Source organism: Meriones unguiculatus, chromosome 1 (assembly GCF_030254825.1).
Source record: "Meriones unguiculatus strain TT.TT164.6M chromosome 1, Bangor_MerUng_6.1, whole genome shotgun sequence".
Lineage (NCBI taxonomy): Eukaryota > Metazoa > Chordata > Mammalia > Rodentia > Muridae > Meriones > Meriones unguiculatus.
The window spans coordinates 108,898,073-108,923,685 of NC_083349.1; the positions used below are offsets into that span (position 1 = coordinate 108,898,073).

General features: G+C 50.8%; 3 protein-coding genes across 5 annotated transcripts; 2 read left to right on the forward strand and 1 right to left on the reverse strand.

Annotated features, from left to right (window-relative positions):
* Window positions 1-36: 36 nt before the first annotated feature.
* Preb (prolactin regulatory element binding) lies at window positions 37-4,038 on the forward strand. Of its 2 annotated transcripts, XM_021635427.2 has the most exons (9): window positions 42-370; window positions 899-1,088; window positions 1,371-1,591; window positions 1,922-2,002; window positions 2,116-2,240; window positions 2,426-2,599; window positions 2,744-2,816; window positions 2,973-3,132; window positions 3,329-4,038. In XM_021635427.2, the coding sequence occupies exons 1-9, from the start codon at window positions 236-238 to the stop codon at window positions 3,421-3,423; spliced, it is 1,254 nt and encodes a 417-aa protein (XP_021491102.1). In that variant the 5' UTR covers window positions 42-235; the 3' UTR covers window positions 3,424-4,038. The 2 variants fall into 2 exon arrangements, with proteins under 2 accessions (XP_060221035.1, XP_021491102.1); XM_060365052.1 differs by lacking the exons at window positions 2,744-2,816; window positions 2,973-3,132 and adding an exon at window positions 2,302-2,342 and having other exon boundaries at window positions 37-370; window positions 2,116-2,258.
* Abhd1 (abhydrolase domain containing 1) lies at window positions 3,979-9,208 on the reverse strand. Of its 2 annotated transcripts, XM_021635428.2 has the most exons (9): window positions 9,019-9,208; window positions 6,177-6,337; window positions 5,682-5,861; window positions 5,495-5,540; window positions 5,213-5,325; window positions 4,921-5,094; window positions 4,730-4,778; window positions 4,345-4,510; window positions 3,979-4,258 (listed from the first exon to the last, which is right to left on the reverse strand). In XM_021635428.2, the coding sequence occupies exons 1-9, from the start codon at window positions 9,154-9,156 to the stop codon at window positions 4,050-4,052; spliced, it is 1,236 nt and encodes a 411-aa protein (XP_021491103.1). In that variant the 5' UTR covers window positions 9,157-9,208; the 3' UTR covers window positions 3,979-4,049. The 2 variants fall into 2 exon arrangements, with proteins under 2 accessions (XP_021491103.1, XP_060221039.1); XM_060365056.1 differs by lacking the exons at window positions 5,213-5,325; window positions 5,495-5,540.
* A 4,581-nt stretch (window positions 9,209-13,789) lies between these two features.
* On the forward strand, window positions 13,790-25,613 carry Cgref1 (cell growth regulator with EF-hand domain 1). The gene is made up of 6 exons (XM_021635449.2): window positions 13,790-14,037; window positions 22,598-22,700; window positions 24,082-24,147; window positions 24,238-24,308; window positions 24,424-24,545; window positions 24,717-25,613. Exons 2-6 carry the CDS (start codon window positions 22,615-22,617, stop codon window positions 25,212-25,214), a joined length of 843 nt encoding a protein of 280 aa, XP_021491124.1. The 5' UTR covers window positions 13,790-14,037; window positions 22,598-22,614; the 3' UTR covers window positions 25,215-25,613.

A 25,613-nucleotide genomic window follows, 5' to 3' on the forward strand; every position in this document is an offset into this window, starting at 1 on the left:
GCTTGCGCGGAGAGAGTCGAGGCTCGCGGCGCGTGCGCACTGAGCGTTTGCGCAAGCCCGTCAGTCGCGCGAGCGCAGATCGGATACCTGCCGTGGTTTGAGTGGTGGGGAGCCCGCGGGGCTGCGAGCGGTCCGCGGGCTTCCCGGCGACTGCGGCACCAAGTTCGGCAGCTTTCGAAGGCGGAGCGCGGCATGCCGCTGGTTCCGCGGGGCTGGCAGTGAACGTGCGGGCGGGATGGGCCGGCGCCGGGGTGTGGAGCTGTACCGGGCCCCGTTCCCGTTGTACGCGCTTCGGGTGGACCCCAAGACTGGGCTGCTCATCGCTGCGGGCGGAGGAGGCGCTGCCAGGACCGGCATAAAGAATGGCGTGGTGAGAACGCAGGGCCACTGAGAGCTTGTCCTGCCATGGCCGAGGGCCATTCCGGGGTAGCCGGGGGATGCACGGGTGAGCGGTACCCCTGCTTTAGACCCTTCCTACTCCTGCTGGGAAAACCTCCGCTTAGACGCTAGGGTACTGGTTTCACCCGAGCAGAGTGGTTGAGACATCCAAAAATAGACTGAAAGCTGTGCAGGTCTGCAAAGGCTGGACCGCCCACCCCCGCCGGACGGACCACGGGAGCGGGCCCAGGGCTCTTATTCTGGCCTTTTCCAGGAAGGCATATATATATGGTTTTGTCTTTCCGCAAGCAGCTCGAGACTGAATTCCTTTCTTTCTGTAAACTGGACCTAGTAATCTGAGCCCTGCTTGTTGTTTGGATTGGGGAGCCCCAATTCAGTAAGCTCTAAGCAACAAACCGCATGAGCTGGAGGTGCTGGAAGCAGAGAAGTTCCATTAAGACTAAGAGTTAAAGTGACTTCCGGGCTCGCCTGAACTTTGTCCGCTTTGGTTCCCTCACAGCACTTTCTACAGCTAGAGCAAATCAACGGGTGCTTGAGCGCCTCCCTGCTGCACTCTCATGACACAGAGACGCGGGCTACTATGAACTTGGCGCTGGCAGGTGACATTCTTGCTGCTGGACAGGACGCCCGATGTCAGCTCCTGCGTTTTCAGGTCCAACAACAGAAGGGCAGTAAAGCAGAGAAGTCGGGTAAGGAGCTTTGGGAAATCGCTCTAATCTTGGTCTCTAAAAAAGAGAGCTTAGATGTGGGGTGATGTCAGCACTGAACTCTCTCTGGACTCCTGTCAGTAGAGGACTCATACTGATTAGTACAGAAGCCCGGGTCCAGTTAGGTGTGGTGGTGTGTACCTGTAATCTCAGTGCTTAGGAGTGGAGGCAGGAGGATTTTTAAGGCTAACCTGGGCTAGATAGCAACTCCCTGTCTTAAAAACAACCAAGAAGTCTGGATCCAGGCAAATTATTGTGTTGCAGGTTCCAAGGAGCAGGGACCTCGGCAGAGGAAGGGCGCACCTCCAGCTGAGAAGAAATCGGGAGCGGAAGTTCGCCCAGAAGGGGTTGAACTCAGAGTAAAGAATTTGGAGGCGGTACAGACAGACTTCAGCCCTGAGCCACTGCAGAAAGCTGTGTGCTTCAACCATGATAATACCCTGCTTGCCACTGGAGGGAGTGATGGCCATGTTCGTGTCTGGAAGGTATGGCTTTAGGGGCTTAAGGGAGACGGATGTTGGTTACACTAACATTGGAATTATGAGACTCTGAATATGCATCCTGGGAAACCTGTGAGTGCCCATTAGGATAGGAGGGATGGGGACTATAGTGTTCTATTTTTATTTTTTGGTTTTTCAAGAGGGTTTTTCTGTGCAGCCTTGGCTGTCCTGGACTCGCTTTGTAGACCAGGCTGTCCTCGAACTCACAGAGATCAGCCTGCCTCTGCCTCCCTGAGTGCTGGGATTACAGGCGTGTGCCACTGGCATAGTGTTCTTGCTCACTGGTCTGTAACCATGATACTGGCTTGGCTGTAGGTACCTAGCCTGGAGAAAGTTCTGGAGTTCAAAGCCCATGAGGGAGAGATTGAAGATTTGGCTCTGGGCCCTGATGGCAAGGTAAGGAGGTGGAGGTGTGGCATGCTGGTGCAGAGAAGGGGAGGCTCTTATGCTGCATGCCCAGGAAGTAGGTGTGCTAACTGTCCGTCTTTGCAATCTTTACTCCTGCCCAGTTAGTTACTGTGGGCTGGGATTTCAAGGCCTCCGTGTGGCACAAGGATCAACTAGTGACACAGCTACAATGGCAAGAGGAGGGACCCACCTCTCCTGACACACCATACCGCTACCAGGCCTGCAGGTGTGAAGATTGCAGAGGGTGGCTAAAAGAGACGCGCCTCAGCTGAGCTGTAGTGGGGAAGAGGGCAGGAGGGGACCGGCGATTACTGTAGCCATGTTGGAGGTTGTCCCAGGTGTGACCAGGGTACAGCAAGGCACAAACCTGAGGGCTAATTCCAGCTGAAAAGCCTTTTGCCTACTTTCCAGGTTTGGGCAGGTTCCAGATCAGCCTGGTGGTCTACGACTCTTCACAGTGCAGATACCCCACAAGCGCCTACGTCAGCCCCCGCCCTGCTACCTCACAGCCTGGGACAGTTCCACCTTCTTGCCGCTTCGGACCAGGGCCTGTGGCCATGAAGTCATCTCCTGCCTCAGTGTCAGGTGTGAGGTGCTGCTTGGCTAGATAGCGGGTGCTTGAGGGAGCTGGGGAATGAGCCCTGACGGAGTCTCCCAGGGACCGCTGTTGGGGTGAGAGGGTTTGTGCAGAAGCTTCCAGAACAACGAATACTTTGTTGTATGTTACAGTGAATCGGGTACCTTCCTAGGCCTAGGCACGGTCACTGGCTCTGTCGCCATCTACATAGCTTTCTCTCTCCAGGTAATGGGTAGCGGTTGGTACAACCCTACGGGAGGGCTACAGGCTTACTCTACCCTACACAGGAAGGAGTCTGGCCCCGTCCATAGGGGAAGCCTGCTGGGGCTGTGGAACATGTTTCCCAAAAAGGAGCCTTCTCACTGTTGTCTTCCTCCCCAGCGCCTGTATTATGTGAAGGAGGCCCATGGCATTGTGGTGACAGATGTGACCTTTCTACCTGAGAAGGGTTGTGGTCCAAAGCTTCTTGGGCCCCACGAAACCGCCCTTTTCTCTGTGGCTGTGGATAGCCGTTGCCAGCTGCACCTGCTGCCCTCACGGCGTGAGTCATTTGTGTTATGTGTGTGTCTGGCAGGGGTTATCACTTCATCTTTAGCTATAGCAAAACTTGGCCCCTAGAAAATGGACTGTTTGTATACCTCCATCTGCCCCTCCTGGAAGGAGAGAGGTTAATGGTTCTGGCTTTCAAGCGCTGAGGTTCCTTTGCCCACTCACTTCTTCCCTTGTCCCACCCTCAGGGAGTGTTCCTGTGTGGCTCCTGCTCCTGCTGTGTGTCGGCCTTATCATTGTCACCATCCTGCTGCTCCAGAGTGCCTTTCCAGGTTTCCTTTAACCTCCTGTGACCAACGGGAGTCGGGCTTGGACACTGTCGCCATCCATAGCAGATTCATTGAGGTCCATGGCAGAGACTGCCTCCAAGGAGACTGACAGGGACTACGTGTCCCTCAGCTAAAGCTTGCCTGTGGCCCCTGTCACTCTGAGTCGTGGGAGCCCTGCATTCATCACCTGTGGATCTATGCAGGACCGTGTGGTCTGAAGCCCAGGCCACACCACCTGCCTCCTTCCCTCTGCCTCCTAGGCCTCCAGAGTTGAGATCCTCCTTTTCTAGAACTATGTGAAGATGCTCTAGAGCCTGGAGGCTTTGCCATCCTTCTTACAGAAACTGTTTCTCCTTCTTCCCTTACAGCCTTTACACGAGGTCCTTGGGCTTTTGTTGAGACAAAGTCTGGACTGGCACTTGCTGTTAGGGCAGGAAGAGGCAAAAGGAAGACTCAGGTAGCCCTGATCTACTGGCTCAGGTGAGTAGCACCAAGCCAGCCAGGCCAGGTACACAGTAAGCTCCTGGATGGTCTACTCCAGCCTGAGGAAAGGGAGAGTGAACCTCAGCTTATCAGGCAGGAAGAGTTGATATTTAATAAACAGAGAAAGATTGAAGTGAGACCCCAAACAGTCCTCTTGTCAGCTCTTTCCATCCTCAGGAGTGAGTGCTCCAAGGTCAGGCAGCTCCGCTGAGTGCTGGAAGACGGCTCGGGCGTATTGATGGAGGACACGGTTCATGTAGCAGTGCTGCCAGGGCAACAGCCCTTCCAGGAAGCCAATGTGGCCACCCCGAGCTGGGATGAGCAGTGCAACACAGGGAGACTTCTGGGCAGCCTGCAGAGGGAATGCTAGGAGGGAGTGGAGAGGTCAGGAAGCTCGCCTAGGCCAAGAACCCCCAGGCTCACACCTCAGTACACCTCTGTGGCTCACTCACCGTGGAATGGGGAGAAGGGATCATCCGCTGCATTGAGGCAGAGAACAGGGGTGTGGATGGCGTCCACCTTGGTTCTTGGGCTTGAGGCCTGGTAATAGGCCGCACAGTCTTTGTACCCAAAAGCCACAGATGTGTAGCGCTCATCCAGCTGGCGGATTGTGCGGGCCTGTGGGGGAGGTATGATAGGCTATGATATTAGAAAATAAGAGACTGGGGCTGGAGAGGTGGCTCAGGGGTTAGGAGCATGTTCTGCTCTCAGCACCCACACGCAGCTCACAGCTGTAACTCCAGTTCAAAGGGCTCTGACCCCCTCACAACAAAGCACATAAAATAAAAAAAGAAACTAGGAGACCAACACCGTGGTAAGGGGGTGGTTGAAAGATACCTTTATAGCAAAGTCCACGTCCAGCACCTTTTCAATTGACTTTCTGTTTCTGGAAAAGAATACATCAGGGTTTGTCCGGACTCCTGCACCTAACCCAGAGCTCACAGCTTCTGTCTTCTTACCTCGTCAAGAAAAGCCCAGAGGGGAACTGAGGCAAGCACCAGCAGAACCTGGTGTGTCTGCCGTCCTACCTGGCCACAAGCCGGCAGAGTCCAGCAGTGAGGGGCTGATTGAAAAGCAGTGAGTTGAGTGGGGTCTCCAAGGAGTCAACGGTCTCAAAGGAGTCCCAGCATGCAGACACTGTCAATGCAGCTACCAACCCTCCGGCCTTCCCAGTCCGTGCCAGGTAGTTGAGCACCAGTATCCTGTAAAATCGGATGAAGGGCCACAGGAAGGGCTGGCTTGAGTAAATTGGGGCAGAAGAGGAGGAAATGGCAGAAGATGAACAACTGGATCTTTGGAAGAAACCTAGGCAACTATTACCCTCCAAAAGAGACGCCCACAGCCAGCAGCGGAGCTTGGGAGTAGCAGCACTTTATGTGCTTCACAGCTGTTTCTAGATCTTCGGTGTTGCTGGCACAGTAAGCCCTGTGGGTCTGAGGGCAAACTGGGTCATTGGCTAGGGAGGGAGGCTCTTGTTAGAAGGCAACCAAATGGAAGGGCTCAGGAGGTAGTGAGGAAGGGTGGTGGGTAGGCAAGTAGGTAGAGCCTTAGGGCCAATGGTCTCTAAAGGGAACGGGTGAAGGGCCAACACGAGGTACTCACCAGCAGTTCCTCCCCTCGGCAGCCACGGTTATTAAATACAACAGCCCTGGGGCAACACAGGTATGTGAGCCAAACCCTCCCAAGAAGGCCCTCCCCTTTGGTAACCTTCAGAAACAACCCTGTCAAAGAGTACTGTATCAAGGCCAGATGCACTTTTCCCTTCCCAGGTTCTCTGCCCCTTCCTTACCTATAGCCATCCTTCAAAACTTGCTCAACTAGGTGTAAGATGTACGGCTCCTGGCTACTGCCGCTGATGCCCGGAAGCAGCAGAACTATGGGCTGGGTGCTAGGGTCTGGGGGACTGCTGTCAGGCTGCTCAGCCCAGTCTAGAAGGAACTGGCCTCCATCTGGGGTTTGGAGGATCTCGCTGGGGTTTAAGAGAGAGAGGAAATCAAAGACACTGTCAGGAATTAGGCTTCAAAGCTCTGCCCTCTGGCTCACCCATAAGCTCTGCAGCTTGTGGGTAGTACCTGAAGGCATGCTTTATATGAAACAGGCTAACCAGGTAGGATGTGTAGGTGAACTGTTACCCTCGTGTGGGTGCCAGTAGAGAGCCTTTCCATAGACCCAGTCTCATGCCCTCAACACACTTTAGGGCAAAGGTTACCTTCTTTTAAAGAGGTGGATCAGTTTTGCCTAGATACTTGGAGCTTCGTGTTCACCCTGTTCTGACCCTCCTTACCTCCGGTAAGGGACCGCAGGCCGAGTCTGCAGGAGGACTCGAAAGACGGTTTGCAGCCGTCCCTCAAAACACCACAGTGTGGGGTAGAAAGTCTGCACAGTGATTGGACAGTGTTGCTCCAGGAAGTCCAGAAACTGGGGCCCAGCTACCAGAAGAGGCCTCTGTAATCACATAACACAATTGGCCTCTTTTTTTTTTTTCTTGTCCGAGACAGTGGAGGGTGACTGATCCCTCCCCACAGTCCCGCCTTGAGGACACTGCTGTGCCACAGGAAAATATGCAGCACAGCTCAGACTGGCATGACCAGGCCACCTCAACTAACAGTCATCTGGTATCCCCCCAGAAACCTCAGTACTAAAGTGTCCCCTCCAGAAATTATCGCAAAGGGGGGAACTGCTGCAGCTGACTGGGTACTGACTCCCTAACTCGGCCTGTCCTCTCAAACCCATTTGTGGGAGAGCAGATAGTATAAACTGCTCAGTCGATCCCCAATAAGGCCTGTGGTCCTCTGGCTGGTTGGTTGGTTAGAGTTTGGGCTTTGCCTTTTTTTTTTTTTTTTATGATTGGGTTTTATTTTTAACTATGTGCCTCTCTCTGTGGATATGAGCACACAGGTGCAGGTCTTGTGTGGGGTCTAAAAAAAGGGTCAGACCCTCTGGAGCTGGAGTTACAGGCAGTCGAGAGTGCCACAAAGGATGCTGGGAAACAAACTGGTCTGCATGCTTTTCAGGGCTGGGACATCTCCAGCCCAGGGCGGTTGGGTTTCTTGAGACAAAGTTGTACTATGCAGCCCAGGCTGACCTTGAACTCATCCTAATCCTCCTGCCTTCCTGCTGGGCTTGTGTCACCATGTTGTCCTGGTTGAGATTCTTGAGCAGGCAAAGAAATGTCAGCGTCACTCAGTCTGTGATCTTCACGTTGTAGCTGAAGTGTCCAAATGCATCTCCCGAAGCTTGCTCCGGTCACTCTGGCAGCTCCTGTGCCCCACTGCTTTTACTACCCCACTGTCTACATATTTGTGCCGTTCCCCAGTGTGTGTGCTCAGGGATGAGGGGCTTCTTTTATAAGGGCATCTCTGTGGAGGCCCAGATCTTAGGCTATGCTATACAGGAGGAACAATGTGAACAAGTATTTCCTTTCTTCATGCCAACTGGGGAAAAGGGAACAGTGATAGGCTAATAGAGACAAATGAGGTCAGTGGGTGCCAAGCCCTGACTCTCAGCCTCTTTGCTTGTTTCTGCATTGCCATGAAGTAAACGAGAGGGCCGAGCCTCACAGGCTTAAGCGTGTGCTGAACAGAATCAGAAGGCTCCAGCTTAAGAGTGGGATGGAAGGGCCGGGCTGGGCTGTGGTAGCTGGGTGGTGAACCCTAGGTTCAATCTACAGTTTGGGGGAAGTAATTATTTTTTTTATCATAAATTGCATGTGTGAGGAATTTAATCAGATCCTGTTTTATCTTACAGTCCTGCTACTTACAAGGGGTTAGGCGAGTGGTCCACTAAAGAGGCCCAGTTGACACTGTGACTTGGACCCTGGTCCTTAAACCCTGGAATAGCAACAGTGAGCTCACTGTGCATAATGCAGTCTAATCCCAACCTTATTCGATAAGAGGGAAAGCAAAGACATTATGACCCTCGTAACTTAGTTGGTCTGCCCAAAGACAGGGCAAACAGGAGGAAAGCAGAATTAATAACTGTGGTATTGACAATAACAACTTGTTGGTGAAAATTATTGAATGCTCACTGCAGTCCAGGGATTATGTTAACGTAAGCATTTCATGTGATATTTAAACATTTTAAAATGTTTACTATTTATATTTTAGATTTCTTTTTATTTTATAGTGTGAATGTTTGCCTGTATGTATGTTTGTGCACCACCTGTATGCCGGGAAGCCAGAAAGACTATTACAAACAATCATGAACTGGAAGTGCCATGTAGTTGTGGGGATCCGAACCCGGGTGCCCTTGAGCACTGAGCCACCTCTTTACTGCCAATTTTCATTACCTTTCTGTGCCAGTCGCCCCAGCAGTTCTCTGTTCTCTGAAACAGGGCCCACGACCTCGCTGTATGGGCACAGACAGGGCCTTGCCTTATTGCCTGTTGCCCAGAGTGGCTCAAAACTCTTGGGCTCAAGTGATCCTCCTGTCTCAGCCTTTCCTGTAGCCAGGAGGAAGTGTTTGCCTCCTATAGATCTTTTGTAGAAAGCTCAATCAATAGGTTTCTTGTTAGGCTTAGTTACCTAAATAGATTTTAATGAGATCAAAAACCTTAGCTTTCCTGAATAATCTACATTTCAGTTGAGGAAATAAACAAATTTATCAAAAACAACCTGTTAAGACTTCTCAGCATTGTATACACACAGACTCTAGAACTTAGAACAGGGCTGAGTGTGTAGGGGTAGAATTATCCATCTGTCCTCAGCTTGGCCAGAACCCCAGCCAGTCCTCAAGAGAGAGGACCGCTAAGCTGGTGCCACAACCACACAGGCATCCATTCCATTATCCTGTGCAGCTAGCGAACATAATCTACACAGTTTAGTTAGGCCACCTAAAGAGAAAAGGAAAGCAGAAAGCCCTGATCTCTGACACTTGAGGATATCCTCCTCCACCACCCTTCACACAAAGGTCAGTCCTTCCTGTGCTCGAAAGACCCAGCTGCAGGGGAAGATTCTGAGACTCGAAAGAGGAGGAACCGGCTCTCCAGTACGTTACAAGAGCAGAATCCAAGGGGCGCGGCAGAATCATCTATCCAAGCTTTCAGAAAGGGTTCGAGTCCAAGCTGGAGACTACCCCATACATTCTAGTGCCCCAAACACGCCGGCCAGAGCTCGGCCCTCACCCACCTGGGGCACACATGCCCAGTAGTAGCCCAAGTAGAGAGCAACGCCAAGAGCTAAGAGCAGAGAGGCGGTGTCTGACCAGGTGCCATTCTGCGGGCCCAGGGAGGAAGTCAGCATCTCGGTTATGTAGAGGTATTCCATTTCCCAGGCTCCCGGCTGGCTCTAGCTCCTGAACTTTGACTCTTCGGCCTGCGGTTTGTCGGGGCCCCGCCTCCTGCACGCCATTGGCAGGCCTCTGTGGGTCCCACCCGCCGTCGGCCCCGCCCACCGCCAGGCCCGAGGCGAGGGGCGGTGTTTGGCCGTGCCCACGGACCTCACAAGCCCAGGCAGCGCTGGCCGGGTCACCAGAGCCCTCCCGCTCCTCCCGCTTTCCCTCGACAGGGAAAAGCACGGCCGCCCTAAGGCAAGCAGCGCCCCCGCAGCTGCCATCTTGGTGCGTGCCATCTCTGGACCGCAAAGGCGGAATCAGGCAGCCTGGGAAGCTTCCGCAGCCACGCCTGTGAGAATATTCTGCTCAGTCACTGAGTGCTGGCATTCACTGTGACCCTCACACACTGGGCACAAGCACTCCCAACAGATGGTTACACACTCAGGTTTCAGCCGCTCCGTGGTGACGTTCTACTCCCTAGGTCAAGTGTCTCTGCGTGGTCTCTTACAGTCCCCGCCAACAGAAAAGGGGTGCAACAGATGATTTGCTCATCGGCTCTGTTGCAGGCAACGGATTCAAACGTCCCAGGGATTCCTGTCCTTGTTTTCATTAGGGTAGTTGAATAGGGTCTGCGGTAGAACCTTGGCTTCCCTTGGTGTCTGCAGGCTAGAATCATCTGGGAGTCTACCACTCCTGGTCCAGGGACCAGCCAGGGCATGGGTATATCAACCTATGTAATGCAAAACCCCTCTGAGATTTGAATGTTCCTCCGGCCTGAACTCTTAGGACAGGAAACAGTACTAGAAAGAAGAAGTACTCCTTGCTACTGTGTAGGAGAAAGTGAAAATAATGCCCAGACTCAAATGGGAGAGGCAGGAAAATAAGTAGGGGTTTCCCCGGCAGAAGAGTGCCAGCTCCACAGTAAGTGAAAATATGGAGGATAGGGGCTTAGCAAAAGATAATCGTGGCTGAGTATGGGTGATCAAGAACCAGCTGAGCAGCTTCCCGAGGGCAAAGGAAACCCAGCAAGGGCCAGGAAGGGCGCAAACAGAGAGAAACCCTCAGGCCGCTTAGAGAAGAAGGAGGATAAAGACAGAGGCAAAGGGGCCACCTGGGCACTGTTAAGCGCACTCTGGGCCCAGAAAACAGCTGGCTGTCCTCCGCACCAGGGAGAAGAAGGAAGATCCTCAAGACAGAAAGCAGAGTTGGCAGGACTCTTCCCTGGGCTAGAAGCCAGGCTGAAGAGGAACAGGGATGACTCTCAGATTCCTGACTACACAGAGGCAGGTGTGTCTATCCCTGGAGTGGGGAGACCAACGGAGGGAAAGGCCAGAAGAGGAAGATAAAGCATTCAGATGCTGGACTAGGATGCTGGTATGTTCTGTTTTCCTAGACGATGTACCTTTCTATCTGCATCCATTAATCAGAAGCCCAAGCTGTCTGCTCAGGTTATTTGTGTGTCCCCTGAAACCCAGAGCCCACTCCCTCAAGCAACTGAGGACAGCCTCTATGCTCCAGAGCCCTCTCGAATTGCTGGAGCTGGCTAATCCTAGCCTTGTCGCTGCCTGGTCTTTCCTTCAGAAAACGACTATGGACTGTGCCTACCTTTGCTCCTGTCTGCTTTCTGAAGGACACTGGGGCTTCCCCCTTGAGACTGTGCAAAGCTGGTTTTTATTTTTATCTCCAAGGTAACTGAAGATCAGTAAACTTTTTCTTTAAAATCACTGACCCAGGCACAAATCAGTAGGATGTTGAATTCCTGAGGTCTAGGCCTTTTAGACTGGAGTTAGATATCTTAAGAGTCATTTCCATTTAGTTGGGGTGATTTGTTTGGGGGGGCAGGGTTGGGGTTTTTGTTTGGGGCTGTTTTTGGTGTTTTTTTTTTCTTCTTTGTTTTGGTTTTTTGAGACAAGGTTTCTCTATGTAGCTGAAGCTGTCTTGGAACTCTAACTGTAGACCAGAATGGCTTTGAACTCAATTCAGATATCTGACAGTCTCTGCCTCTTGAGTGCTGGGATTAAAGGTGTGTCCCACCATCTCCTGGCTTGTTTTGCTTTTTTTTTTTTTTTGAAAATGGGTGGGGGCTGGAGAGATGGTTCAGAGGTTAAGAACACTGGCTGTTCTTCCCAAGGTCCTGAGTTCAATTCCCAGCAACCACATGGTGGCTCATAACCATCTATACTGAGATCTAGTGCCTTCTTGTGTGTATAAATAATAAATAAATAAATCTTAAAAAAAAAAAAAAAAAGAAAATGGGTGTATTCCTGACTGGCCCAATAACCGCTATGTAGACCAGGCTGGCCTTGAATTTAAAGTGATTCTCCTGTCTCTGCCTAAGTGCTGGGGTTACAAATGTAGACTCTTATGCTTGGCTCATCAGCATTTAGATGATAAATTCATTTGCTGAGTTGGTTTTACCAGGTATTACAGGCTGGACGGCTGGATGTTCCATTAGACGTGTGTTCTTACAGTCCAGACGCATGAATCAGGATGTCATAGAGTTGGCTGCTTGAGGACCTGTGCATCTCCCATAGCTTCTGATGGTTTGTCGGTGATCTTCCATGTTCAGAGGCACTCTGAGCTCTGTCTCTATCTTCACATGGTGAGCCTATGACAGAATACCACAGACTGGATTTATTTATTCATTTTTTTTGACACAGGGTTTCTCTGTGTAGCTTCAGCTGTCCTGGACTTGCTTTGTAGAACAGGCTAGCCTGAAACTCAGAGATCTGCCTGCCTCTGCCTCCCTGAGTGCTGGGATTGCAGGCGAGTGCCACCGCACCTGACTGCTGGACAGTTTTTAAAGGTTAATTTTATGGTATCTTTGCATGTGTTTGTGTGCCCACGAACGTGTGCTGGGGGTGCATGTGAGCACAAGTGCCTGGGGAGGATAGTGGAGGGCATTACATCTCCTGAAGCTGGAATTCAGGCAGCTGTGGGCCACCTGACATGGGTGTTGGGAACCGAACTTGGGTCCTATGCCAGAGCACGCTATGCCCTCTCGGCCACTAAGCCCGTCTCTCCAGGCCTTTACCGGACAATTTATAAGCAATAAAAATGTGTTGCCCACAGCTTCAGGGTGTGAAAAGTCCAAGATCGGGTGCGGGCAGGGCTCGTGTCTGCTCATGGCCTGTTTTTCATGAATGATGCCATTCATGAGTCCTCACGTGGTGGGAAGAACAGAAGAGCAAGAGAGCAAGAGGAACAGATGATCTGCAGCTTCTCCCATGAGGGTGCCAACCCACGTGCAGGGGCAGAACTCTTGACTTAGTCATGTCTGAAAGCCCCCACCACTCAGCACCACAACAAAGGTAGGTCTCAAGACACTAATTTTGGGAGATCCTTCAGGCCTTGGCAGTGTTGTTTCTGAACGTGTTCGAGTATTTTCTTTTGCTATGGACACCAGTCAAATAGGATTGTATTCTCCAGCATGACTTGTCTAAATTAATCATTGCCCTATTTTCAAGTCAGGCGTTTTGGGGGTTCCAGCTTCAGCATATGAACATTTGCAACACACATGTGAGCCCCTGACAGATAGCGATGGAGGTTATGTGAACAGATGGAGACATGAGCAAATGGAGAGCGAGGTGGGAATGCCAGGGAACACCAGTGCACACAGAAAACTGAGACCAACCAACCACACAGGGAGTGGTAGCATGACAGCAAGCCAACAGTGCCCAACAGCGTCCCCCAAAGGAAGGTCAGTCTGAAGGGCTTGTGGTTGTGACTGCTGCTGACTAAAGGTTCTGAGGCATGAAATTATTAACAACAAAACAACAATAACAAAAACCCTAAGTCTGAGGGCCAGTGGGTGAGGATGTAACTCAGAGCTCAGAGAGAGGGTCTCTCCACTGGGATAAAAGTCGGTGGCACTCCATTGTAATCAATGAGCTGTGGCCATACAGCTAGAAAGCAACTGCGCCTGTGGTTTCTCCTGACCCCTGACCCGCCTGCTCTCCCCTCACATGAAAACTCTTCCTTCGCAATGAGGATGGTCCCAGGGCCACAGTGATACCTTCCCAGGAGTCTCAGCCCTAACAACTTGAGAGGCGTTTGTTCCGATGCCTTGACAAATATAACCTGTTAACACTCATACCATTGCACTCCTGGATAGTCGGCCGTGTACCGGCCACGGTGTTCTTTCCAGGGAAGGCCACAATCCCACACGCTAATAGTAAGTCATGTTCTACGTAGTCACAAACGAGTTTCTCAGATAAAGCCAGCAGTGCCCACAGCATAATCCCAGAGACATTTCTAACGAGCAGCAGCCTCATATCTGTCTGGTCGTATCTATTTCTGTCTGTCTCACACAGCATCCCGCCTCATCCCTCTATCTCTGAGTGTCTCTCTCTTAATGCACACGTGCACATTAGTCTCACCACTCTGTGACTCTGCCTTATCCACAAACCGGACTCACTGCTCTGAGTCTGTCTCTTGAATATGTGCCTCATACGTATGCCTCACCAGCCGCCCACACACATGCTCACAAATCCTTCCCAGTCTGCCGTGCACACACACTCCTGCCTCGCCGGTGTGTCACACTCAAAATCACAAACCGGTCCCTCTCCATCTGGGTCACACTGACACACACTGAGGACCCCATCCATCTTCCCTCAGACCCACATGGAACAAGGCCAGGTGGAGGCGCTGCGGGACAGGTCTGGGCAGGGCGGGGCGGTGGCCCTCCCGTGCCTGTCGCTCGCTCCGGACTCTGCCCGGGCCTGGGCGGTGGCTGCAGCCAGGAGGGCGACGTGGACCGGCCACGTGGAGCAGCCCGGGGGAGGGCCGGCTGCGGGCAGCCGGGCGAGGGCGGCGCGGTGCCTATAGCGCGCACGAAGCGGGAGCCCCAGTCGCGCTCAGCGCAGCCGCAGCAGGTGGGTCGGACTCCGGCAGGGGCTGGGGCCCAGCGGGGCGGCGGGGGTGCCCCGCACCGTGGGGGTGAGGGTGGAGACCTTCTGCCTGCTGTCACGGTGCAGGGAGCGCAGTCCTCCGCATCCCCTGCGGCTTGGGCTCGGTAGGGAGGTGGCCTAGCCTCCCGGTACCACTGGGGAAGAGGTCATCCCTCAGAGCAGACAGAGGAGAGGTGGAAAGCCCCCCCCCAGAGCCCTGGGTTTGATGGTAGGTCCAAGATGGTAGGGCTGGCGGTTCCCCCTCATTCGGTAGATGGACAATGATTGAAGGACACTGTCCGTCATCATCCAACTGTAGGTAGCTGCTCACGGTGTAGCTCAGGTGTGTGCCCCTTTGGCTGCACAGCGGCAGTCATTTCAGACTCCCCCTCCCTAGAACCGACCACTAAAGGGCTAAATCAAGGGGGACGACTAGATTCGGGTAAGTTCTCCACTTGTTTAGAAATGAAATGGATGCCCTTCAGCTTCTGGAAAGATTCAGGAGAGGCATTATGGCTTTCTGACAGAGATGTAAAAGAGATGTGTCCATGGGATGGGAAGCCATATGAGAGAAGCCTTCAAAGACCCCCCTGCCACAGCGTGGGCTGAGGGACACCCCGCCTGGACCACATAACAGTGCAAGGTCTGACCAAAGGTCCAACCTCAAGGCCAAAGTTTCCTAGGGCAAAGGCTTAAAGAAACTGAAGGCAGAAGGTCATTGTAGCTGTGCGTGCGAGCGTGTGTGTGTGTGTGTGTGTGTGTGTGTGTGTGTGTATCTGACTTGAATAACTTTACTGAATTATATCACAACTGTTAACTAGCAGTTATGGCGGCTTTCAAGTATTCATTAGGGTAGTTATGTTTGTGCTTCTTATAATTATAGGAAATGGCTAGGACCGTTTTTATTTTACTAACAGTTGCTCAGTGACCACTCTATTTCTGTTACTTATAAAAGCTCTTACAAGGACTTAAAATGGTGTAGCTATGAGCAAGTTATGTCACACTGCCCTCGTTACAACCCAGTTGAAATTTTGGCTCGATTCTCTTAAACAATGCCCAGAGGCGCCAAGAGAACATTAGACTCAAAGGCCCTGTGCAGTGCTTTTAATCTCGGAGGCAGACTGCAACGGAATGCTAAGGTCATCAAGAAGGTCCAGCCTGAAGGCAGAACAGGTTTGGACCCAAACACTTCAAAATTAAAAGTAAGAAACTCTAGTGCGCCGCTGTTGGAAGCGGTGCTTGCAGAATGGAACACTGGAGGACGAGATAAAGATGGCGTGAAACTTGAACGCACAGATGGGCGCTCTGGACTATGAGACAATCAAGGAGCCGTCCTGCAGTTGCTGGGAGTGATGGGGCACTTGGATCCACATTTCAGGGTTAGCCTCAGCTACATGATGAGTTAGAGGCCAGCCTGGGATACATGAGACCCTGTGGGATTTTTAATTAATTAACTAATTGAAATGGGGTCTCTCTGTAGCCCTCGATGGCCTGAACCTTGCTTTGTAGGCCAGGCTGGGCTGAAACTCAAGAGATCCACCTATCTCTGCCTTCCAAGTATTGGGATTAAAGGGGTGTGTCACCACCCCTGGCCTTTATTGTTTTTATTTTATGTGTGGGTGTTTGGCCTGTATGTATGTTTGCATAACACTTGTGTTACACAGACAGAAGAGGGCATCAGGTCCCCTGGAACTGGAGTCACAGATAATTGTTAGTTAAAATATGGGTCCTGGGAACAGAACCAGTGTTCTTAACAGCTGAGCCATCTTTCAGGGACCTGTTGTTGTTGTTTTAGGTTTTGAATGAAACAGCAAAATGGGTTGAGGTATTTGCAAGCAAGCCAGGGAACCTGAATTCAAAGCAGATATCCCACAAGGTGGCAGGAGAGAGCCAGTTCCCAAGAGTTGGCCTGTGACCTCCACAGGTGCATCCTGGCACACACAGGCCTGCATTCAAGCACACATAAAACCACCAATAAAATAAACAATTAAAAAATGTTTCTGGAAACACGCAGTTTCTGGAAATGGAGTTCTAGCAAAGGGAGACTTATGTGATGTGGGTATAAAGACAGTACCACAGGCTGGGACAGCAGTAAAAGGCTGACAGAGAGTGCGTGAGAGGAGGAATTCGCTGTCCTCTTACTATTTCTTGCAAACCCATGAAGCTGGTTCCTGGCTCTGTCCGCTGTACACACTAAACAGTTACATGTGCAAGAGACTCACGGGACAGAAAAGGGGACAGCGGTACGGATTCACACAGGGAGGCCTCAGAAATCTGCACATGATTTCTAGATCCCAGAGCAGAAGTGGTTGATACTTTCAAGACAGCTACAGCAGAGCAACAGACAGCAAGGCCTGTGTGACTAAGTAGAATTTCCCCCAGGTCTTCAGAGGGGCTCCATCCATGGCAGGCGCTCTCTCTCTCTGCTAGTGCTTACAAATGGTCTCAAGCTTTCCAGCCTCATCAGGCATGCTGCATGCATGGATGAAAGCTGCTCCAGTGCCTGCCCTGCTCTGCCCTGCCCTGCAGACTAGATTATCACATTGATGCTTCAGTACCAGGTAGGCTGTGGGAACCCTCAAGTCAAAAAGCAGCATATCATAGCCGGATATGGTGGTCCACTCCTGTAATTCCAGCACGTGGCAGGAGGCTAAATAGGGAGACAGCCTGTTTCATGAAAACAACCAGAGCTCAGTGTGGAGTTGCATGGCTATAATGCCTGTTCTTGGGAGGCTGAGTCAAGACGATTTTATTTAAGTGAGTTTAAGGCTTGCCTGAGCTATATGAGTTCAAAGCCAACCTAGGCCACATAGCAAGACCTTGTTTCATGAAACCACACAAACAAAACAACTTTGTAGCTTCAGATGATAACCTTAGCTTTACCGGTGGATGCTGTCTAGGCAGGGCAGTGGAGACCAGCTTTCTTCTATCTGTACTGCTGGTGAGGACAGCCTGAAGGCTCACAATTCCAATGGAAGGTTCATTCTCTCACTTATCTGGTGGGTTGGGAGAGTGGTCCCAAGATCTCTAAAGGGCTTTCTTGGTTTTGGTTTTGGGACAGAGAAACACTGCTTGGACGTGGCAGCCTTTTCAGCCGAATTAGTCACCTGGAAGCCAGTCACTAAGGCCAAACATAGAAGAGAAGGTGAATTAGACTCCAGGGTCAGGGAAGGAGAGTAAAAACAAATTGTAGGCACGGACCAGGAAGCTGGGTAGTAAAGGCCTTTGACCTGAGTTGATCCCCAGGACCTATATGGTGGGAGGAGAGAACCGACTCCTGAACGTTGTTCTCTGACCTCCTATGCACACTGTGGGTACATATGCCCACAGACAGACAGACAGACAGACAGACAGACACACATACACACACCACCACCACCACCACCACCAACAACAACAACAATAAACAAACAACTTCCCCCTCCAAACAAACAAAATTGAAAGCATGTTTTTGGGACCCCCTGCAGCCAGCCTGAGTGACTGGATGAGTGGGGACTTCCTGCTGGGCCTAAACTGCCACCAACTAGGGTTTGTCTTTGGAGCTCTAATACACTCTTGTAAAAAGCAACCTTGCTGGATGACAACAGGCACAGTCCAGATAATACGTGTGGACAGCTCTGAGGGATTTCAGTTGTGTGAGTCTGCTGGGACCAGATGGGGAAGAGAAAACAACTTTAAAGCCAGGAGGGAAGGAATGTATGAAGCTGCTGCAGAACAGACAGGACAGTTTCTGGAAGGTGTAGGCCTGGTCTCATACAGCTACCATTGTGGCCCTGGGGAAGTGTTCTGTCAGCCTGGGAGACCTGAGATAGAGAGAGATCACAGCCAGTGCATGGCAGAGCCTGCACCAGGGCCTAGGCAGCCTTCCCATAGGGCCCTCATGTTTGACCTTTAATCTAGACTTCCTTTTCCTTACAGCAATTCTGAGTTTCTAGGTTCCACCCTCCCTCCCTCCCTCTCGGTCAGGATCTTCCTACATTGCCTAGGCTGGCCTTGAACTCACGACTGTCATCCCTCAGCCTTCCAAGGAGCTGGGGTTATAGGTATGTGCTACTGCACTTGGCTTCTGTTCCTTGTTTAAACATGTGTATCTTTTCTTGATTATGTAATTTTGCAAGCCTTAAGGAGGAAAAGAAGTAGTTTGACCTCCTACCTCACTTGGGAAACAGTAAAGAAATGGCTGCGCATGTGGCTCAACGCTTGAGAGCACCTCTTGTCGCCCTTGCCAAGGACCCACATTCAGGCCTCAGCATCCACATTAACAGTTCTCAACCTGTGGGGTCACAAGCCTTTCACAGGGGTCACATATCAGGCACCCTGAATATCACACTTGCATTACAGCTCACAGGAGCAACATGACAGTTATGAGGTAGCGACAAAAATAATTGAATGGTTGGCGTCACCACGACATGAGGAATTCTATTAAAGGGTCGAAGCATTAGGAGGGTTGAGAACTACTGAGCCACATGATGGCTCACAGCTATCTTTATTCCAGTTCTAGGAGGTCTGGTGACCTCTTCTGATCTCTTTGGACACCAGACACTCACATGGTACACATTCATACACATGCAAACAAAACACTCACATACATATACATACACATCTTTAAAAGTATTTTATTTTGGTTTTTCCAGACAGGGTCTCTCTGTGTGGCTCTGGCTGTTCTGGAACTAGCTCTGTAGACCAGGCTAGCCTCAAACTCACGGAGATTCACCTGCCTCTGCCTCCTGAGTGCTCGGGTTAAAGGTGTGCACCACCACTGCCTGGCAAAAAATAATTTAAAGATAAATAGTCTGGCAGTACGCTTCAGTGGTAGGGCACTTGGCTTGCATGTGTGAAGGCCTGGTTTTGGCCCCTGGCATTGAATAACAAAGACATGAACAGCCAGAAATGATGGCACACGTCTGTAATCCCAGCTCTTGGGAGGCAGAGGCACAGGGATGAAGGGCAGCCCAGGCTACTTAGTGAAAGTGTGTGTTTGTATCCTGCAGATTGCACAGCTGCCTTCCACGGATACTGGCCCTCCTGGCCTGTGTCTGTTGGCTTCCCATGTGTGTTAGTCAGCTTCCCACTACTGTAACAAACATCTGAGACAATCAGCTTATAAAGAGAAAAGGTTTGCTCTTGATTCTTAGTTTTGGAGGTTTTAGCTCATGGTCAGTTGGCCTGGTTGCTTTTGTCTCCCCCCTCAACCCCCCAGGCCCAGTGATAGGTGTGTAGCTGTTCATGGGGGTGTGTGTACAGGTCAGTGTAGGTGTACATGTATGTTTGTGTATGTGTGTGTGGAGGTCAGAGGCAAACATTGGAGGTATTCCTCAATCTCTCTCTCTCTCTCTCTCTGAATTTTTGAGACAGAGTCTCATTGAACCTGGAGCTCACTAATTGGCTAAACTGCCTGGCGAGTGAGCTCCAGGGATCCCCCTGTCTCTGCCTCCCCTCCCCAGCCCCTTCCCGATGCCCTCTTTTACAAGTCTGCTGGGGATGGGCTCTCAGGTCCTCATCACAGCAGGCACTTACTACCTGAGCCACCTCCCCAGCCTGGGACTGAGCTCTTAAAGATTCTGCCCCTCCCAGCAGTGCCAAACTGGTGATCCCACCCTCACCTTTAATACAGGGCTTTTAGAGGACAAAGCACATCCAGACCGCACACCGTAGCCTTCTCCTTCTAACCACTCTGACAGCAAGCCCTCTCAACCATTATGCCGCCCCTCTTTTTTTTATTAGAGACTGGACCCCCGCTGGCCCACCCTTATTCCAGAGACTTTGCATGCAAAGAGCTTTTAAGGTTGCCATCTAGTTCCCTGCCACACAGGTCTCCGGGCAGAGCCTCCTCTCTAATCTCTCTCCAGCCCTCCAGAAAGAAATAAGGCACCAATTTGCAGAGCTTGGCTTTCTGTTGACATTTCTGCCTTCCACTTCCGGTTGAGGCATCCAGGTGGTCTCTAAACTCAAACTCAAACTGCTGTCCCTCGATTCCTTGAACTTCCATGACTGCAGAAATTTTGACTTTTAAAATTCTCAAATCTGCCCACTTCTCTCTCTCTCTCTCTCTCTCTCTCTCTCTCTCTCTCTCTCTCTCTCCAGGGTTTTTCTGTGTAGCTCTGGCCGTCCTGGACTCACTTTGTAGACCAGGCTGGCCTCGATCTCACAGAGGTCTGCCTACCTCTGCCTCCCTGAGTGCTGGGAGTACAGGCATGCACCACCGTGCCCAGCTCACTTTTTCCCTCTTAAATATTATGAGTTTAGGGAGCTGGAAAGATGGCCCAGCAATTAAGAACTCTGCTTTTCCAGATTCAACTCGTAGCACCCTCATGGTGGTTCACAACCATCTGTAACTCCAGTCACAGGGGGATCTGATGCTCTCTTCTGGCTTCTGCAGCCATGAGGCACATGTGGTACATGTGTGGTACATGCAACAAACATCTACATGCGTAAAATAAATTAAAATTCTTAATGTAATTAACAACTGATGAGTTTAGACATCTTCTCATTTATTGCTATTGTTTTGTGGATGCGATGGTTTTTATAGGACAGGGTCTCTCTCTTTGTAGAACTGGCTGGCCTAGAGCCATCAGATGTCCCAGAGGTGGAGTCCCAGCTTTCTGTGAGCTGCCTGACAGGTCCTTGGAAGAGCAACAACCGCTCTTAGCCCCCGAGCCATCTCTCCAGCCTCCTTTGGTTCACTCATACTGAGCATAGCTATTTGGAATTTCAGTTTGATGTACGGAGTCTCCTCTTAGTCCATTCACATTAGGCGAGCCCAGGCTTTACCTCTGGCTCTTCTGCCCCATGCAGCACTCAGACTGAAGGTGCTGTTCACATGCCTTAGCTTTGACAGACACTCCTGAAAAGGCTGATGTCAAACTCACCATCTCCCATCACTGGTCCCACTGTGCTTAGATATGCTGACAATTTCTTGCTACTCAATGCTCTTGTAGGCAGCTTGGAACATTTGCTATCATACTTTCAGGTTGGAAGTCACCCTGTCACTGGGCTGTGTCCCTTTGAGGGTTTAATGCTAACACGGAGAACTCAGTTCTAGATGCCTACCTTAAATGACCACAAGACCCTGTCATCTCTCCTCCATATAACCACAACCCAAGGCTCCATGCACCAGCTAATGCTGCCAATACCTTTCAGGCAGTGGTGGCTTCAGCATCCCTTTATCCACTGGGCTTTTAGAGATCAGCAAGCTGCATGTACTCAGTGTTCCTGTCAGGACCAGTCACATGCACAGACAAACGAAGATGGCAATGAGGGTGGGAGGGCAGGAGGTGGAGAGATGGCTTAGTTGGTAAAACACACTGGTTCCAATCTTCAGCACACGTAAAAAAACCGGGCTCAGGGCTGGGAGATGGTCACCTGGTAAGGTGACTACTGAGGACCTTGGACAGTGACTGAGAAAGAACCCAGCATTGATCCTGGCCTCCATATGCGCACGCACACACTCATGCACACGCATGGACATACACACGAAATGGAAAAATGAACACAGGTTCTATGTTTGTGATGGCTTCATCTTTTTCTGGATTTTTACTCTTTGGTAAAAGTCCAGCTGCTCAAGGCAGCTCAAAAAGACAAACATTTTGCTCATCTTCCTGCAAGCCAGTGTTTACCTGTTCTACCGCTCAACTCTTCCAGAACTGATGTCTACCCCCACGTGGATCTGGACCTTCTTAGGATCGAGGACCTCTTAGAGAATCTGCTGAGAGTTACAAAATGTCCTTTAGGAAAATTTAGTGACTGCCTGAATCTTTGGTTCTGTGGGCAAGAGGTCCTGATCCTTTGCTTAGACCATCAAACATCTGATTATTTTTCTGCACAGAGATGATTTTGGGGGGATGTCTCAGTTTTGGTGGGCTTCCATCTCCTTGGAAACTCACAATATATATACACACACACACCCCTGGGACGAACCAGGAAGCTTTATGCTTTGTGTTATCAATGAACTTATTTTATATTTGACCATTTCTATATTTCCATTTCCAAATCTGCATAATGTAGAAACAGCCAGGCTGGTCCTGAGCTCACAATCCTCCTGCCTCAGACTCTTAGTGGGATTATAGGGCACGTACCGCCACACCAGGCCTCAGTGGGTTTTCATAAATACAGACTCAGTCCATCTTGCTCTTTGTCTCTTTGTATACATGTTGATCTTCAGTGAGTCCCAGCATTCTGATTTATCCTTTTTTACCGTCTGCAAATAATATGGCCTGCTCTAGAGCAGACATATTCAAGCAGTACTTAAGCAGGGCCAATGGGACATGAGGAGGTGTCCTCACACCCAGAGCTAATTCCCACAGTGCACTTTACATACCAAAGCAGGATTTTTATATCTGCTTATATGCAGGACTTATCTTGAGCAAAGTTCCATGGAAGGTGCAATGTAGTTCCATGTGCAACGTAGTTTCTCCCTGATCAGGCGTCCTTTCTCCTATGCTGCCTGTTTCCACATGCAAGGACAGACGTCATTCCTGTCTGATCCAACTGACCCCCGAACGCTGCGGCAGACACCCCTCCCCTGACTTCCTGATTCTGTTCCCAGCTCCAGTCTCCAGAAGGATGTTGCAGTGGCAAGCGCAAGTGTTGGTGCTGCCGCTATTGCTGCTGCCCTTGGCTCAAGCTGCTCCCAAGGATGGAGCTGCAAGGTAAGAGCATTAGGAGGGCCGGACTGGGGGCAGGGAGGGTTCTGGAAAGATGTCAGGACTCTGGAGAGCCAGGAACCTGCAGAAGTATGGCTTCCTTCCTTTGTGTTGAGCACACAAACTTTCTGCCCTCTCATTATCAGATGCCACAAGGAGGGACTGAGTGCATGCTTGTAGACCCCCTTGGCAGCCAAGGGTTCAGCTCCAGGCTGGCGTGAAGCATCAGGAGGAGGCTAGAAACTGAGACTGGGGTTGTCATCCTAGAATCAAGAACTGACACTGGGAATACCCAGGAAACAGGGATCCTTAGCTTACGTTTCTAGCTTACTAGAGCTGCTTGCTTGCCTTTCTTTCCTTCTTTCCTTCTCTTTCCTTCCTTCCTTCCTTCCTTCCTTCCTTCCTTCCTTCCTTCCTTCCTTCTTTCTTTCTTTCTTTTTTTCTTTCTTCCTTTTTATGGGAGCCCAGAATTTATATTTACGAAGCTCAAATCTGTTAACCTGGGACATTTTCGTTCTAATTAAGCAAATGTTGAAGGATTTTGAAGTCACCTTAGAGCTGCTTTCTACATTCAGTATGTACGGCAGGATCGTGGGACTGAGGGGAAGTGATGCCCCAACAGGCTTTGGAGGGCCGGCAGCAGTGACTGAGGTGCCTGTGATAACTCCTGTCACCTCTGCCATTCCAGGCGGATGTGAGCAAGCACATGCAGAAGTAGTGATACATTTTTTTAGAGATCTTGGGCAGACTGCCATCCATACCCTCCGCTTGAAAAAAAGGAACAGACAATGAATGATGTGTCATGGAGCAAACTGGGTCTGGAGAAACCTGGGCATTGCTACCAGCCTCAGCCTGAGATCTGCTCTGTGGATCCTGGCATTGAAGAAGGAAGACCACAAGAGGCTATTATGTCTTGACACTCACTGGACTATTGTCTTGGGCCTCTGTTGTGTGTCTGCCATGGTGGCCTCAACCTCACTAGGCATTTTCTTTTTAATTCTATATTTATTTACATGTGTATGTCCGTGTGTGCATGAGTGTGGGGGTGCCTGCAGGATCTAGAAGAAGGGTTTAGATTCCCTGAAGTTAAAGTTATAGATAGTTGTGAGCCACCCAGTATGAATACTTGGAATTGAACTCAGGCCCTCCAGAGGAGCAGCAAGTGCTCTTAACCACTAAGACATCTCCCCAGTCCCTTCCTTGGGTTTCTGAAGTTAACTAAGACACCTGAAGTGCAAAAAGCAGTCAGGAAGTAAGGTTCTGTTTCCAATGACACCCAAAGAGCTTTTTCCATACAGCCCTTTCCAGGAACCTGGAGGGACAACTCTAGGTTGGAGAGAAATTTGCTAAGCTAAGCCTTGGGCTGATGTTTCTCTCCCCATTCTAGGCCTGACCCTGATGCACCACAGCAGCTCATGGCCAATCCCTTCCAGCCAGGCCCTGAGCAGCTCCGGTGAGTTAAGCTGGGCGTTTTCTGTGGGTATTAACTGCTCAGGGTTTGGGTCACAGGACTCTCCTGGCTGATTTTCCACTTTTTCAACAGACATCTGCAGAATTACCTCAAGGGACTAGAGAAGATGGAAGAGGATCCGGAGCGCATGAACCGGGAGGAAGGTGAGGGGCTAGGGCTCCACACTGGGGTTGGGGGTGCTCCTGGGAATGGAACTGGGGCTCAGTGCTGGCCTCTCTGTGTGTTCCTGCCTTGTCTGACCCAGACTCTCCTCCCTAGTCCTGCTCTACCTCTTTGCTCTTCATGACTATGACCAGAATGGACAGCTGGATGGCCTGGAGCTGTTGTCCATGCTGACAGCAGCTCTGGCCCCTGGAGCGGAACACTTTCCCATCAACCCGGTAAGTGCCGCTGGAAACAGTGAGCGACTAGCTCCTTGGAGCTTTGGTTCTTTTCGTCATGACTTTTGACAGACTCCCCAGAAAATGAAAGCTCAGATCCTATGCAGCAGGCGTGAGGCTGTTGGGGAGGGGCTGGGTTCCCAAAAATATCTATGGCAACTGTTTCCACAGGTGATCCTTGTGGTGGACACGGTGCTTGAGAGTCAGGACCTGGATGGAGATGGGCTCATGACTCCTGCAGAGCTCATCAACTTCCCAGGAGAGGCCCCCAAGCAAGCAGGCTCCCTTCCCCCAGCTCTCCAGGAGCCACAGTCTGCTGGAGGGCTTTTAGCCAACAGTCCATTGCAACCAGAAACCCAGCAATCCCTGGGGGCTAGAGAAGAAATGAGGGACCAGGCAGAGGAAGAAAGAGACCCCTTGGAGCCTGTACAGCAGGCTGGACATCAGACGGAGGCTAAAGTAGGTACTCTAGGCCCTGAAGGGGAGGCTGGGGGACAGGCAGAGGCTGAAGGAGCTGTCCTGGCTCCCCGAGAGGATGCTGAGGGACAGGTAGAGAGCAAGGACAGTGAAGGGGCAGCCAAAGAACTGCCAGTGGAAACAGTGGAGACCATGGACACTCGAAATGAGGTTGAGGCTCACAGTATTCAGCTGGAGAATGATGAGATATGAACTAGACAGCACAGGTTCGTCTCCCTCAGAATCTCAGTGCAGAGCGGACGCATGAAGAGTGGAGTGAATATGCTGGGATAAGAGCCACCTCTGACTGGGTATGACGGTGGAAGTAATCCCAGAACTTGGAAGACTACAACAGAAGAATTGAGAGCTCCAGGCTAGTTTAGGTTCTATAGCGAGTTGAGGGCTGACTGGGCTACTCCATAAGACCCTGTCTTGATGAGGGCTAAAGACAAAAACAAACAAACAAACAAACAAGCAAACAAACACTCCCATGTCTCCTTTCTGGCCTTCAATAGGAAGCAGGACTTTCTGTGCAGCTCAGGGAGACGCTAAGCTGAAAGGCAGCGCTCAGGCCCCAACCAACCAATAAAGAACAGAAAGAGTTCGTCTCCA

Excerpts from the sequence above, each read along its gene's own strand:
- Preb (XM_021635427.2), top strand. The coding sequence starts at position 236 with ATGGGCCGGCGCCGGGGTGTGGAGCTGTACCGGGCCCCGTTCCCGTTG. Across the intron at positions 2,241-2,425 it reads TACCGCTACCAGGCCTGCAG|GTTTGGGCAGGTTCCAGATC; the intron begins GTGTGAAGATTG and ends CCTACTTTCCAG. Across the intron at positions 2,817-2,972 it reads ACATAGCTTTCTCTCTCCAG|CGCCTGTATTATGTGAAGGA; the intron begins GTAATGGGTAGC and ends CTTCCTCCCCAG.
- Abhd1 (XM_021635428.2), bottom strand. The coding sequence starts at position 9,156 with ATGGAATACCTCTACATAACCGAGATGCTGACTTCCTCCCTGGGCCCG. Across the intron at positions 5,326-5,494 it reads GCCGAGGGGAGGAACTGCTG|ACCCACAGGGCTTACTGTGC; the intron begins GTGAGTACCTCG and ends GTTTGCCCTCAG. Across the intron at positions 4,779-4,920 it reads CTCTGCCGGCTTGTGGCCAG|AAACAGAAAGTCAATTGAAA; the intron begins GTAGGACGGCAG and ends ATTCTTTTCCAG.
- Cgref1 (XM_021635449.2), top strand. The coding sequence starts at position 22,615 with ATGTTGCAGTGGCAAGCGCAAGTGTTGGTGCTGCCGCTATTGCTGCTG. Across the intron at positions 24,148-24,237 it reads CCAGGCCCTGAGCAGCTCCG|ACATCTGCAGAATTACCTCA; the intron begins GTGAGTTAAGCT and ends CTTTTTCAACAG. Across the intron at positions 24,309-24,423 it reads GCGCATGAACCGGGAGGAAG|TCCTGCTCTACCTCTTTGCT; the intron begins GTGAGGGGCTAG and ends TCTCCTCCCTAG.